Below are 14949 nucleotides of genomic sequence, written 5' to 3' on the forward strand. Positions count from 1 at the left end.
TGGTGGTGCTGCAGACTGCTGCAAAGAGAACGAGGCCCCTCCCTTGTTTCAGAGAGAGCCTCTCTCCAAGAGTGAGAGCAAGTGAGGAGAAGGAGGAGAGGAGGACAGAAGCAGGGGATCAGCCTGTCAGCCAGGGAGTGTGGAGCTAGAAGAGGATGCTGGACATTCATCTCCCCAGATCCCCTCATTGACATAGGGCCCACTCAATCAATGCCAGATCAGCGACAACCCACGCTTCTCTCAACAGCAGCAACTCAGAGGGAACACGTAGAATGGAGGAGGACACAATGAAATTAGTTGAATCCATAGGACCAATTGAAGAAAAACCTCTTAAACCATTTCCATTCTGAGGCAAGGCAAGGGGAGATCTGAGGACTTTTAAAATGTTTTCCTCTCCCGGTATCCAGCCACGGGAGCATGTGGACATGATTTACATCTCCATGGAGACAGCCATCGCCCTGGCCTCTGTGCTGGGAAACGTGCTGGTGGTGCTGGTGGTTTGTGTAAACCGCGCCCTGAGGGACACCACGTTCTGTTTCATCGTGTCTCTAGCGGTGGCCGACATCGCTGTGGGAGCCCTGGTCATTCCCCTGGCTATAGTGATTAGTCTGGGGCTGAAGACTCAATTCTACACCTGCCTCTTCCTCGCCTGTCTGCTCCTCATCATCACCCAGGGTTCCATCCTGTCTCTAATGGCCATCGCCATTGACCGCTACCTCCGTGTCAAGATTCCCATCAAGTGAGTCCACGGTATAGCCACCGGTTGCATGCTATTTATTGAAAAACAACTGCCAAATTCATGACAAAAAAACATACTGTAACTGCATCACATGAAATACATTTATCTGGTCTGCAGCACCACCTGTAATGAAATTACAGTATATTCGTAGTTTTAAACTTTTAATAGAGGATTGTCCATAATGAGATGGATTTTTGCTTGAGGGCAACAAATTAATAATTTTACTGTATTCCTAGTGAGGACCATTTTCTGTTCATTCTAATTATAGAGTGCCTTCAGAAAGTATTCACACCCCTTGACTTCTTTTCCACATTCTTAATTAAAATTGATAACATTTAGATTTTTTGTCACTGGCCTACACACAATACCCCATAATGTCAAAGTGGAATTATGTTTTTGTACATATTTAATTAATTAATTAAAAATGAAAAGCTGAAATGTCTTGGGTCAATAAGTATTCAACGTCTTTGTTATGGCACACGTGTAAATAACTTCAGGAGTAAAAATGTGCTTAACAAGTCACATAATATGTTTGTGTGCAATAATGTCCACTCTGTCCACTCTGTGTGCAATAATAGTGTTTACATCATTTTTGAATGACTACCTCATCTCTGTACCCCACACATACAATTATCTGTAAGGTCCCTCAGTCAAGCAGGGGATTTCAAACACAGATTCAACTACAAAGACCAGGGAGGTTTTCCAATCCCTCACAAAGAAGGGCACAAATTGGTCAATGGTTAAAAATAGAAGAAAAAAAATGTAATATCACATTGAGCATAGTGAAGTTATTAATAACACGTTGAATGGTGTATCAATACGCCCAGTGACTACAAAGATACAGGCGTCCTTCCTAACTCAGTTGCTCAGGGATTTCACCATGAGGCCAAATGGGACTTTAAAACAGTTACAGAGTTTAATGGCTGTGATAGGAGAGAACTGAGGATGGATCAACAACATTGTAGTTACCACACAATACTAATCTAAATGACAGAGTGAAATGAAGGAAGCCTGTACAGATGACGGAAGCTTATACAGAATAAAACAAATACAACACATGCATCCTGCTTGCAATAAGGCAGTAAAGTAAAACTGCAAAAAATGTGGCCAAAAAAATGTACTTTATGTCCTGAATACATAGCGTTATATTTGGGGCAAATCCAACACAAGACATCACTGAGTACCACTCTTCATATTTTCAAGCATGGTGGTGGCTGCATCATGTTATGGGTATGTTTGTCATCAACAAGGACTAGAACGTTTTTTGGGGGATAAAAATAAACGGAACAGAGCTAAGCACAGGCAAAATCCTAGAGGAAAACCTGGTTCAGTGTGCTTTCCAACAGATGCTCGGAGACAAATTCCCCTTTCAGCAGGACAATAACCCAAAACACAAGGCCAAATATACACTGGAGTTGCTTACCAAGATGACATTTAATGTTATTGAGTGGCCTTGCTACAGATTTGTCTTAAATCGGCTTGAAAATCTATGGGAAGTTTTGAAAATGTGTGTCTAGCAATGATCAACAACCAACTTGACAGAGCTTGAAGAATTTTTTAAAGAATAATGTGCAAATATTGTATAATCCAGGAGTGCAAAGCTCTTAGAGACTTAACCAGAAAGACTCACAGCTGTAATCACTGCCAAAGGGGATTCTGACATGTATTGATTCAGGGGTGTGATTACTTTTTGAGGGCGCTGTATAAGTGGACTTTTTCAAAGGCCTCTTTATATTGATGTGCGAGGGATACCAAGGGAGTATGCGGTAGCAATGTACACTATATATACAAAAGTTTGTGGACATCCCTTCAAATTAGTGGATTTGGCTATTTCAGCCACACACGTTGCTGACTTGTGTATACAATCAAGCACACAGCCATGCAATCTCCATAGACAAACATTGGCAGTAGAATGCCTTACTGAAGAGCTCACTGACTTTCAACGTGGCACCGTCATAGGATATCAACATTTCAACAAGTCATTTCGTAAAATTTCTGCCCTGCTAGAGCTGTCCCGGTCAACTGTAGGTGCTGTTATTGTGAATCTGGGTTTGGCGGATGCTAGGAGAATGCTACCTGCACCAATGCATAGTGCCAATTGTTTCATTTTTCGGGCTAGGCCCCTTAGTTCCAGTGAAGGGAAATCTTAACTCTACAGCATACAATGACAATCTAGACGATTTTGTGCTTCAGTTTGGGGAAGGCCCTTTCCGGTTTCAGCATGACAATGCCCCGTGTACAAAGCAAGGTCCATACAGAAATGGTTTGTCGAGATCTGTGTGGAAGAACTTGACTGGCCTGCACAGAGCCCTGACCTCAAACCCATCGAACACCTTTGGGTTGAATTTGAACGCAGACTGCGAGCCAGGCTGCGTTCAAGTCCCCGCAGCAATGTTCCAACATCTAATGGAAAGCCTTCCCAGAAGAGTGGAGGCTATTATAGCAGCAAAGGGGGGACCGACTCCATATTAATGCCCATGATTCTTGGAATGAGATGTTGGACGAGCAGGTATCCACATACTTTTGGTAATGTAGTGTATCTGAGGAGAATTTCTCTCAGACTGCTGGAAAGCCATATATCTACGCTTAGTTGAATAGAAATCAATGGGCCAGACATTGAAAGCTTTTAAGTATATTAAAATGTTCTTGTCCGTCCCAAGGAGTTATTTTTAAGGCTGGTTCGCATTTTTGGCAAAGTTCCTGGTGCGTCTTATTTATTTGTAATGTCATGTGGACAGGGGACTAATCCCACTGGGTACACACTAGTTGAATCAATGTTGTTTCCATGTCATTACAATGAAATGACATTGAACCAATGTGAAATAGATGTTGATTTGGCGTTTGTGGCCAGTGGGAACTTATTAAAGGGAATGGTTCCTTAATTTGGCTGTTTAATATTAAATTATCATACATTTGGTTTAAATTGTATTGGTTTCATAGTGCCACCTTTTATTTTCTCACATTAAAAAAATTGCGAAAGAAATGTTGATGTTTACATTTGCTTAGCTTTCAGTATTTTACATTCTAAAATCCATATCTTTCTCCTCAGGAAATTTGGTGACACTTTATAAATCACCTTCAATTCATATATGAATGCATTGTGCTTCTGTCACAGAATACGTTTGACACCCTGTTAGCTTGAGTGGCACTGAAGCAAATGGGTATAACAGCATGGCAGTCCATACATTAATTTAATTCATAATGCAATAAACCGAGATTGTGCATCATCGTTATTCATAAGAGCTCATGCTTTGCTACTTATAACAACATGCACTTTAAAAATGCATGCCTAATGCATCTATCAAGCATTTCACACAGATGGCTTATGAAAATATATTTCTAGATATATTTGACTGGAGATTATCTGAAGTCTAAGCTAAACTTTATCTCCAACTGTTTTGCATGTTCAATGTTTGACTGTGTAGTTTTTCAAACCGACTTTGATCATTCCTCTGGTCCTCTTCAGGTACAGCACCATCGTGACCCAGAACAGGGCATGGGTGGCAGTGTTCCTGTGCTGGCTCCTCTCTGCCTTGACCGGGCTGGTGCCAATGTTGGGCTGGCACAACGAGCACACACACGGTAACCTCAGCACCACCAGCGATGACATAATAGTTTGCACGTTTACCACGGTCATGCGCATGGACTACATGGTCTACTTCAACTTCTTCGGCTGGGTGGTGGTTCCTCTGACTATCATGATCGCACTGTACGCTGAGATCTTCAGGGTGATCCGGAAGCAGCTCAACATGCGTGCAGAGGCCACCTGCGACACCAGCAAGTACTTGCACAAGGAGCTAAAATTAGCCAAGTCCCTGGCGCTCGTCGTCTTGTTATTCGCTCTGTGCTGGTTGCCCCTGCATGTCATGAACTGCATCCTCTTCTTCTGCCCAGAGTGTGGGATGCCCAAGAGTGCCATGTACGTGGGCATCTTTATGTCCCATGTCAACTCTGCCCTCAATCCGCTGGTCTATGCCTTCCGGATACAGCGGTTCCGCGCCACGCTAGTCCAGATCGCCCGCCGCTGCATGCTGTGTAAACACAAGGAGACCAGCCCCTGCCCCAACCAGCCTAGCCCGCCACCCCTGTCTAAGAAAGCTCCAGTCCACCCTTAGCCAGGACCTGCATTGTTTCTATGCTTTTCCTGCGGAATAGTTGTGTCAAAGAATTAGCCATAGTGCAAGGATGAGGAAACTTGTGTTATTCAACCGTGTGAGAGACATCTGGGATGAAGGAAACAGTACGTGGACTGCAGCCTAATTTGTAATGGCCCCCAATTAGTGGAATGAACTCCAACAAAGAGCACTTCAATGAATTATGGAAACGAAATGAATGTACAATTGAAATAGACCCCACCTGGGAAAGACAATCCTGGAAAAGGGAAGACTTTAAATAAGAATTAGCCCAGCCCATATCTGTAATTTGACTCACTGATGCCAGCTGCAATGCATATTGAGTAATTTGCTGTATAACGAGATCCTTGTCAAATTGGCCTGTAACACACTCATCCTCTTTCAGCTTTAGTGCCAAGCTAGTGGCATGTGTTTGGGGTGCTGTTACCTTGCCAACTGTTTTGGTGAATGGCGTTGTAACAAAAATAACGATTTACAAGAGTTGGTTCAGTACCACTGTAAAATCCCATGCTTTCCCGGGAAGATCACTCAATATGCTTATATCCGTTTTACAGTCAAGCTATTGTCCATCAAGATCCACAAAGGAAATGTAAATCAAGACAATTCTCTCTAAACCAAGCTCCACAGATTATTCTAAAGAAGAACGCTGTTTTCAAGTGAACAGGTTCAACGATGCTTCGTTCGAGAAGAATGATGCGTAGTATTTTCTCCTGAGCTTGGTTGTGCCATAATTTTCATAACACTGACAGGGGGTTTGAAAAGGCTCCGGGCATCTGAGTGAGCCCGATTTAAATCCAGAGTGAATTAATTACATGCAGTGCATTATGTCTGTGTGATTTATACAACCCTGGAAAACCTTTATGCAAGCCTTTGTCAGTTCTGCTTCCTCATCAACTTGACCCTCACAAGGCACTTCTGTATAACTGATACACATGGGGGTAGGTGGTTGGAAAGAGAGTCTGGGGATATTGCATTTGCATTCAAAGTTAATAAATAATCATATCCTACTAATTACACACTAGCTAAATTGCTTGACAATCTGCATCATCAGCATTGTTTTCTATGGCTATCAGAGTATGGGATTTTTTGAGATTCTGATATTACCTCCAAATGTTTCCTAAAAGTAGAGATACTGAAAGCATGCACTGTCCTTGTTTATGATGTACTTCAACATAATCTTTATTACAAAGTACAAATACATCTGTGACTGAGGAGCACGCCAAATGTGGGCAACCCACCACTTGGCAAAGCACGCCACAGAAACCAATCAATCCTGAGCCCAAATGGGGTTAACACCTGACCCCACTGATACAGAGAGCGAAGTGGTGGACTCAAATAAAGAGATGGCTCAGATCCTGCATGGATCGGTTAGAAATAGCTGTTTGGAATGGAAAGTCTACACAGACTAAATACTTCAGGCCATGGGAGAGGTGACACTGATGCAAGGGCTTGTGCAATTTGCTCCTGTCACTCATGTTGTCTGTGAAAGAGCAGACTGACCTGATTGACAAAAGCCAATTTTCCATGTTAGTTCTCTTTCTCTCTCTCTCTCTACCTTTACCCATCTGTGACCTTGGGTCACAAGCACTCCCCCGAACAAAATACAAGTATTCAGAAGGGACACTCTAGTAGTACTGGTGCTGTAAACTATAATCACCAGACACTTTGCATTTCTCTCTCATTATTCTTTAGTTTTATGAACGTTGAAATCTTGAAATCTTGAGGATTTAGGTTGATGTGATTCATAGAATCACCCAATGGAGGACCTCTTAAAGAAATGTCGCAGGAAGACCAACCAGGAGAAAAGTACCTACTACACGGACCACTGCTTTCTTGTCTTTGTCATCTTCTTCCTCTTTGTGCTGTTTGGGGAGGTTATCTACAAAACGTGGTGGGTGTCAAACGAGCATAAGCTTAAGGCGTTTTTGTTCGACTTTGCCACATACCTGGTCGCCCAGGATGAATGGGAGGAAATGATTGAACTGTATGCCTATTGGACAGTAAAACATCCTCATGATTACCTGAGGATCACCACACCAGACATTGTGATTTGTCAGTAGGCCACTTTGCTTTGACAGAAATATTTGAAATGTGATTAATTGTTGTCTGTTTGGAAATCCTGTTTTTGTTTGTAACTGAACGTGTGCATGGAAATCCACTAGATGTACTCTGAATAATCATCTAAACTCCAAGATTGTCAATTACTCAATAAACTAAACTGTGTAATTAAAGTGTGCTTGCTGAAAGCCAAGCACAACTTTAGAAATATTTATTATTATTATAATGTGATACAACAAGCTAAATACATAGCCTCTCTGTCACGTTCCTGACCTGTTTTCTGTTGTTTTGTATGTGTGTGATGGTCAGGGCGTGAGTTTTGGGTGGGCAGTCTATGTTTTCCGTTTCTATGTTGGTTTTGGGTTGCCTGGTATGGCTCTTAATTAGAGGCAGGTGTTTTGCGTTTTCCTCTAATTGAGAGTCATATTAAGGTAGGAGGTTCTCACTGTTTGTTTGTGGGTGATTGTCGCTGTGTCTGTGTATTTTGCACCACACGGTACTGTCTCGTCTCGGTCGTTCCTGTTTATTGTGTTCCTCGTTTCATGTAAGTTCATAGTTTAGGTCTGTCTAGTTCGTTTTTGTTATTTTGTAAATCATTCAAGTGTATTTCGTTTCGTGTTTTTCCGTCTTGTCATTAAAACATTATGTATTCATCACCCGCTGCGCCTTGGTCAACTCACTCACCGAAAGAGAGCCGTTACACTCTCCCTGGCATATAATGTGAGAGGAAGGTTTGATAGCTAGCATTGCACATGAAGACAGATTTGATCCCTGCTAGCTAACGTTAACTTGTTGCCAGCTTGCTTTCAATAGTGTTTCAACTCAAACTGGCTAGCTACTGACAACAATACTTTTTTCACCTTTTCCACACTGACTTTACCGAATTCAAAAGTACAATTCTTGTCTTTCATAATTTGGTCCAATATACTTGGATGTGTAGTGTCAGCGTTTGTTGCTGGCATGTCATCCCTAAGTTTGCTTATCATGAAAATGAAAAAGTCATTTAAGTAGTTGGCAATATCAGTGGGCTTTGTGATGAATGAGCCATCTGATTCAATGAATGAAGGAGCCGAGTTGGCTTTTTCCCCCAAAATGTCATTGAAGGTGCCCCAAAGCTTTTTACTATAATTCTTTATAGAATTTATCTTCGTTTCATAGTATCGTTTCTTTTTATTTAGTTTAGTCACATGATTTCTTAATTTGCAGTGTTTGCCAATCAGTTGGTCTGCCAGACTTATTTGCCATACCTTTTGCCTCATCCCTCTCAACCATAACATTTTTCAATTCCTACCATCAAACCAAGGGATTTAACCGTTTTTACAGTCAATTTCTTAATGCTTATTAGTAACTTAACTGGAATAAGCAATTTCATAAAAGTGTCAAGTGCAACGTCTGGTTGCACCTCATTACACATTACACATAGGAATCACTATAAAACTTCTCAAATGACCTCTTATACACCATATTAGGCCCAGCCTTTGGAACTTTGTTTTTCCTAGATATGGCTATTATTTTGTGATCACTACATCCTATGGATTTTGATACTGCTTTTAAGCACATTTCTGCAGCGTTAGTGTAAAGGCAGTCCTCCTCCTCTTCATCTTCGGAAGAGGAGGAGTATTGAGGGAACCAAGGCGCAGCGTAGTGAAATGACATATTTATTTAACGAAAACACGAACTTGACTAAACTAACAAAAACAACAAACGGTGTAGACAGACCTAAACGACGAACTTACATAAAACAAGAAGAACGCACGAATAGGAAAACATAGACTACACAAACCGAACAAACCGTAAACAGTCCTGCGTGGTGTACAGACACGGAAGACAATCACCCACAAGGAACACTGTGACAACGCCTACCTAAATATGACTCTTAATTAGAGGAACGCCAAACACCTGCCTCTAATTAAGAGCCATACCAGGCAACCCAAAACCAACACAGAAACAGAAAACATAGAATGCCCACCCAACCTCACGTCCTGACCAACTAACACACGTAACAAACTAACAGAAATAGGTCAGGAACGTGACAGTTAGTAAAGATGTGATCAATACATGTTGATGATTTAATTCCTGTGCAGTTTGAAACTACCCTGGTAGGTTGCAGGCACTGGTTACCGTTTGAATTTTTTTCTTGAGTGGGCAGCTTGATGAGAGCCAGTCAATATTTAAAATCACCCAGAAAATATACTTCTCTGTTGATATCACATACATTATCAAGCATTTCACACTTATTATCCAGATACTAACTGTTAGCACTTGGTGGTCTATAGCAGCTTCCCACAAGAATATTCTTTAGGTGAGGCAGATGAATCTGTAGCCATATTACTTAAACAGTATTTAACGTTAGATCGTCTCTAAGCTTTACAGGAATCTGGTTTTGAATATAGACCACAATACCGCCCCTGTTGGCATTTCTGTCTGTTCGGGAGATGTTATAACCATGTATTGCTACCACTGTATCATCAAAGGTATTATCTAAGTGAGTTTCAGAGATAGGCAGAATATTCATGTCATCTGTTACAAGCAACTTATTGAATTAATGGACCTTGTTTCTCTGGCTGTATATGCTAATGTGACCTATTTTTAGCAATTTTCTGGGTTGCTTGATTGATTTTAATGCTTTACTGGGAAGCTTATCAGAAGTAGACTTGCTCATGTTATTTTTATTGGAGCTGATAGTGCAGGGTGAGCTACACAAAATGATCTTCCTACTAGAGCACATCGCCTCAGTGCAAACAGTGTAACTCTGGTTCATAGGCTCATGGTTACTGCATACAATAGCTGTAGGATAAACAGAGGTATTCGGTGCAATTAGGGGCACATAAATTAAGTTACTTATATTGTGTTTGCCAATCAAATCAAATCAAATTGTATTAGTCACATGCGCCGAATACAACAGGTGTAGGTAGACCTTACAGTGAAATGATTACTTACAAGCCCATAACCAACAATGCAGTTTAAAAAGTAAGAATAAAAAATATAAGGAACAAGTAATTATAGAGCAGCAGTAAAATAACAATAGCAAGACTATATACAGGGGTACCGGTACAGAGTCAATGTGCGGCGGCACCGGTTAGTCGAGGTAATTGAGGTAATATGTACATGTAGGTAATTTTTTTAAAGTGACTATGCATAGATAATAACAGAGAGTAGCAGCAGCGTAAAAGGGGGGGTGGGGGTGAGTAATGCAAATAGTCTGGGTAGCCATTTGATTAGATGTTCAGGAGTCTTATGTCTTGGGGGTAGAAGCTGTTTAGAAGCCTCTTGGACCTAGGACTTGGCGCTCCGGTACCGCTTGCCGTGCGGTAGCAGAGAGAACAGTCTATGACTAGGGTGGCTGGAGTCTTTGACAATTCTTTGGGCCTTCCTCTGACACCGCCTGGTATAGAGGTCCTGAATGGCAGGAAGCTTGGCCCCAGTGATGTACTGGGCCGTAAGCACTACTCTCTGTAGAGTCTTGCGGTCGGAGACCGAGCAGTTGCCATACCAGGCAGTGTAGCAACCAGTCAGGATGCTCTCCATGGTGCAGCTGTAGAACCTTTTTGAGGACCCATGCCAAATCTTTTCAGTCTCTTGTAGGGAATAGGTTTTGTCGTGCCCTCTTCACGACTGTCTTGGTGTGCTTGGACCATGTTAGTTTGTTGGTGATGTGGACACCAAGGAACTTGAAGCTCTCAACCTGCTCCACTACAGCCCCGTCGATGAGAATGGGAGCATGCTCAGTCCTCCTTTTCCTGTAGTACACAATCATCTTCTTTGTCTTGATCAAGTTGAGGGAGAGGTTGTTGTCCTGGCACCACACGGCCAGGTCTCTGACCTCCTCCCCATAGGCTGTCTCGTCGTGGTCAGTGATCAGGCCTACCACTTTTGTGTCATCTGCAAACTTAATGATGGTGTTGGAGTCGTGCCTGGCCATGCAGTCATAATTGAACAGGGAGTACAGGAGGGGACTGAGCACGCACCCATGAGGGGCCCCTGTGCTGAGGATCAGTGTGGCAGATGTGTTGTTACCTACCCTTTCCACCTGGGGGCAGCCCGTCAGGAAGTCCAGGATCCAGTTGCAGAGGGAGGTGTTTAGTCCCAGGGTCCTTAGCTTAGTGATGAGATTTGAAGGCACTATGGTGTTGAACGCTGAGCTGTAGTCAATGAATAGCATTATCACGTAGGTTTTCCTTTTGTCTAGGTGGGAAAGGGCCGTGTGGCGTGCAATAAAGATTGCATCATCTGTGGATCTGTTAGGGTGGTATGCAAATTGGAGTGGGTCTAGGGTTTCAGGGATAATGGTGTTGATGTGAGCCATGACCAGCCTTTCAAAGCATTTCTTGGCAAACGTGAGTACTACGGGTAGGTAAGTCATTTAGGCAGGTTACCTTAGTGTTATTGGGCACAGGGACTACAGTGGTCTGCTTAAAACATGTTGGTATTACAGACTCGGACAGGGAGAGGTTGAAAATGTCAGTAAAGACACTTGCCAGTTGGTCAGCGCATGCTCGCAGTACACGTCCTGTTAATCTGTCTGGCCCTGTGGCCTTATGACTGCTGACCTGTTTAAAGGTCTTACTCACATTGGCTGCAGAGAGCGTGATCACACAGTCGCCTGGAACAGCTGGTGCTCTCATGCATGTTTCAGTGACATGTTTCAATGCCCCTAGGATCATGTACATTTGATACAGCATTATGACGACTCATTGTCAAAGATCGTACTTTTTTGGAGAAATGTTCTCTGGTCTGATGAAACAAAAATAGATCTGTTTGGCAATAATGACCTTCGTTATGTTTGGAGGATAAAGGGGGAAGCTTGTAAGCCGAAGAACACCATCCCAACCGTGAAGCACGGGGGTGGCAGCATCATGTTCTGGGGGTGCTTTGCTGCAGGAGGGACTGGTGCACTTCACATATAGATGGCATCATGAGGAGGGAAAAGGATGTGGATATATTGAAGCAACTTCTCAAGACATCAGTCAGGAAGTTAAAGCTTTGTTGCAAATGGGTCTTCCAAATGGACAATGACCCCAAGCATACTTCCAAGTTGTGGCAAAATGGCTTAAGGACAACAAAGTCAAGGTATTGGAGTGGCCATCACAAAGCCCTGACCTCAATCCCATAGAAAATCTGTGGGCAGAACTGAAGGTGTGTGCGAGCAAGGAGGCCTACAAACCTGATTCCGTTACACCAGTTATGTCAGGAGGAGAGGGCCAAAATTCACCCAACTTATTGTGGGAAGCTTGTGGAAGGATACCTGAAACATTTGACCCAAATTAAACAATTTAAAGGCAATGCTACCAAATACTAATTGAGTGTATGTAAACTTCTGACCCACTGGGAATGTGATGAAAGAAATAAAAGCTGAAATAAATAATTCTCTCTACTATAATTATGACATTTTAACATTCTTAAAATAAAATTGGTGATCCTAACTGACCTAAGACAGGGAATTGTTACTTGGATTAAATGTCAGGATTTGTGAAAAATTTAGTTTAAATGTATTTGGCTAATTTGTATGTAAAATTCCAACTTCAACTGTATGTATATATGACTAGTGTGTAAAAGGTGTTTTTTGGTGTCTTTCCAATATACACTGAGTATACTAAACATTAAGAACACCTTCCTAATATTGAGTTTCACCCCCCTCAATTAGTTGGGGCATGGACTCTACAAGGTGTCGATGGCATTTCACAGGGATGCAGGCCCATGTTGACTCTAATGCTTCCCACTGTTGTGTCAATTTGGCTGGATGTCATTTGGGTGGTGGATCATTCCTGATACACACAGGAAACTGTTGAGCGTGAAAAACCCAGCAGCATTGCAGTTCTTGATGCAAACTCAGGTGCCTGGCACCGACTACCATACTCTGTTCGAAGGCACTTAAATATTTTGTCTTGCCTCTGAATGGCACACATACATACACAATCCATGTCTCAATTGTCTCAAGGCTTAAAAATACTTATTTAATCTGTTTCCTCCCCTTCATCTATACTGATTGAAGTGGATTTAACAGGTGACATCAGTAAGGGTTCATAACTTTCACCTGGATTCACCTGGCCAGGCTATGTCATGGAAAGAGCTGGTGTTCTCAAAGTTTTGTATACACAATGTATAACTCTTATTTGAATTTAATGTAATATCTCATTTTGTTCTTGTCTATAACTGTTCTGTTCTTTGTCATGTATTTCTAAGTTTTATGTGGACCCCAGGAAGAGTAGCTGCTACATGTGCAGTAGTTAATGCGGATGATAATACACTAAACAAAACTGGTTTAGGATCAGAAGAGGCTAGGGCCGGTCCTGGCCATTTTGCCACCCTAGGTGAGACAAAAATATTGCCGCTGCCCCCCACCCCACCGCATAACTAAAATATTCACAGTAAGCAAAATTACGTTGAAAAGACGTCTAAAATACGTATTTTCCAGACATTGAAGTTCGGTTTAATTTAGGTTCTGAATGAAAGGTGGAAATATGTATTTTCCTGGATGTTGAAAATACATATTTCCAGATGTAGCAATCAGGTTAATTTTTGTAATTTATAGAAGTCTATGTTTGGACCAAAATAAGGCTGGTCCAGACCGGACCAAATCTGAATCCTACATAGAGACTTGGTACAGACCAAAGATCTTTGTCTGCAGACATTGAAACCAAGGCCTATGTTTGGGTCAAATCAAGACTGGTCCAGACCGGACAAAAAGCCAACGTCTGTGGACGTGGAAATCAAGACTGGTCCAGACCAGACAAAAAGCCAACGTCTGTGGACGTGGAAATCAAGACTGGTCCAGACCGGACAAAAAGCCAACGTCTGTGGACGTGGAAATCAAGACTGGTCCAGACCGGACAAAAAGCCAACGTCTGTAGACGTGGAAATCAAGACTGGTCCAGACCGGACAAAAAGCCAACGTCTGTGGACGTGGAAATCAAGGCTGGTCCAGACCGGACAAAAAGCCAACGTCTATGGACGTGGAAATCAAGACTGGTCCAGACCGGACAAAAAGCCAACGTCTGTGGACGTGGAAATCAAGACTGGTCCAGACCGGACAAAAAGCCAACGTCTGTGGACGTGGAAATCAAGACTGGTCCAGACCGGACAAAAAGCCAACGTCTGTGGACGTGGAAATCAAGACTGGTCCAGACCGGACAAAAAGCCAACGTCTGTGGACGTGGAAATCAAGGCTGGTCCAGACCGGACAAAAAGCCAACGTCTGTGGACGTGGAAATCAAGGCTGGTCCAGACCGGACAAAAAGCCAATGTTTGTGGACGTGGAAATCAAGGCTGGTCCAGACCGGACAAAAAGCCAACGTTTGTGGACGTGGAAATCAAGGCTGGTTTGGACTGCACCAATAAAAAGACGGCTGGTCTGGACCAAAAGGACCAAAAAAAGACATCCAAAAGATGTCGGCGTCGGTCCGTGCTTACTGGGGCGTAACCTACCATGCCGGCCTTGTAATGACATTTTATGACTGCCCATCCATGTGGTAGGCCCACCGTTTGTAAAACAGGCTGTTGCATTGGCTTTATTAGTCCTGATTCCTGTGACTAATCAATTTGGTTATTTAAGCTCTGAATATCAGCTACCCAATTTCAGCTACCCATCATCAAAAATGTATGGATACAAACTTGAAATCACTGATCAAGACAATGTAGCATACGGGGTGAAACTCCTGTACAGCAGTTGTGAGTAGCCTGATTATCAATTCCATATTGTCCATTTTACTTCAACCTGTCCTGTTTTAAGGATATGCTGTTTGTTAATATGTCAGCAAATGTTTTATTTGATTGTGCACCATTTAGGTTAAGCTATTTGATCTGAGAAACCTGCATGATGTAAAAAGTGTTAGTCTCATTGTCATATATTTCATCTCCAGCCTGTAGGCTACAGAAAAGGCCACATACTCTTTCTACCATATACTATATCTGCTGCTACATGATTTATGTTAGTTGGATGGAACATTGGTGGAGCGTGGCAGCGATTTGTCTCTCCAATAGCACCCTGTAGAGACGTGCTGGCAATGGACATACAAAATA

At 42.4% G+C, this 14949-nt stretch overlaps 1 protein-coding gene across 1 annotated transcript; it reads left to right on the top strand.

Moving 5' to 3' along the window:
* Positions 1–7169, top strand: LOC129814899 (adenosine receptor A1-like). The gene is made up of 2 exons (XM_055868046.1): positions 1–739; positions 4206–7169. The coding sequence occupies exons 1-2, from the start codon at positions 384–386 to the stop codon at positions 4852–4854; spliced, it is 1005 nt and encodes a 334-aa protein (XP_055724021.1). The 5' UTR covers positions 1–383; the 3' UTR covers positions 4855–7169.
* The last annotated feature ends 7780 nt before the right edge of the window (positions 7170–14949 follow it).

The sequence above is a fragment of the Salvelinus fontinalis genome, chromosome 18, assembly GCF_029448725.1.
Source record: "Salvelinus fontinalis isolate EN_2023a chromosome 18, ASM2944872v1, whole genome shotgun sequence".
In the NCBI taxonomy this organism is placed as follows: Eukaryota; Metazoa; Chordata; class Actinopteri; order Salmoniformes; family Salmonidae; genus Salvelinus; species Salvelinus fontinalis.

What these genes read in the sequence shown, in the direction of transcription:
- LOC129814899 (XM_055868046.1), top strand. Translation starts at nt 384, where the DNA reads ATGTTTTCCTCTCCCGGTATCCAGCCACGGGAGCATGTGGACATGATT. An exon ending in CGTGTCAAGATTCCCATCAA is followed by an intron (nt 740 to 4,205) that starts GTGAGTCCACGG and finishes GGTCCTCTTCAG; the next exon opens with GTACAGCACCATCGTGACCC.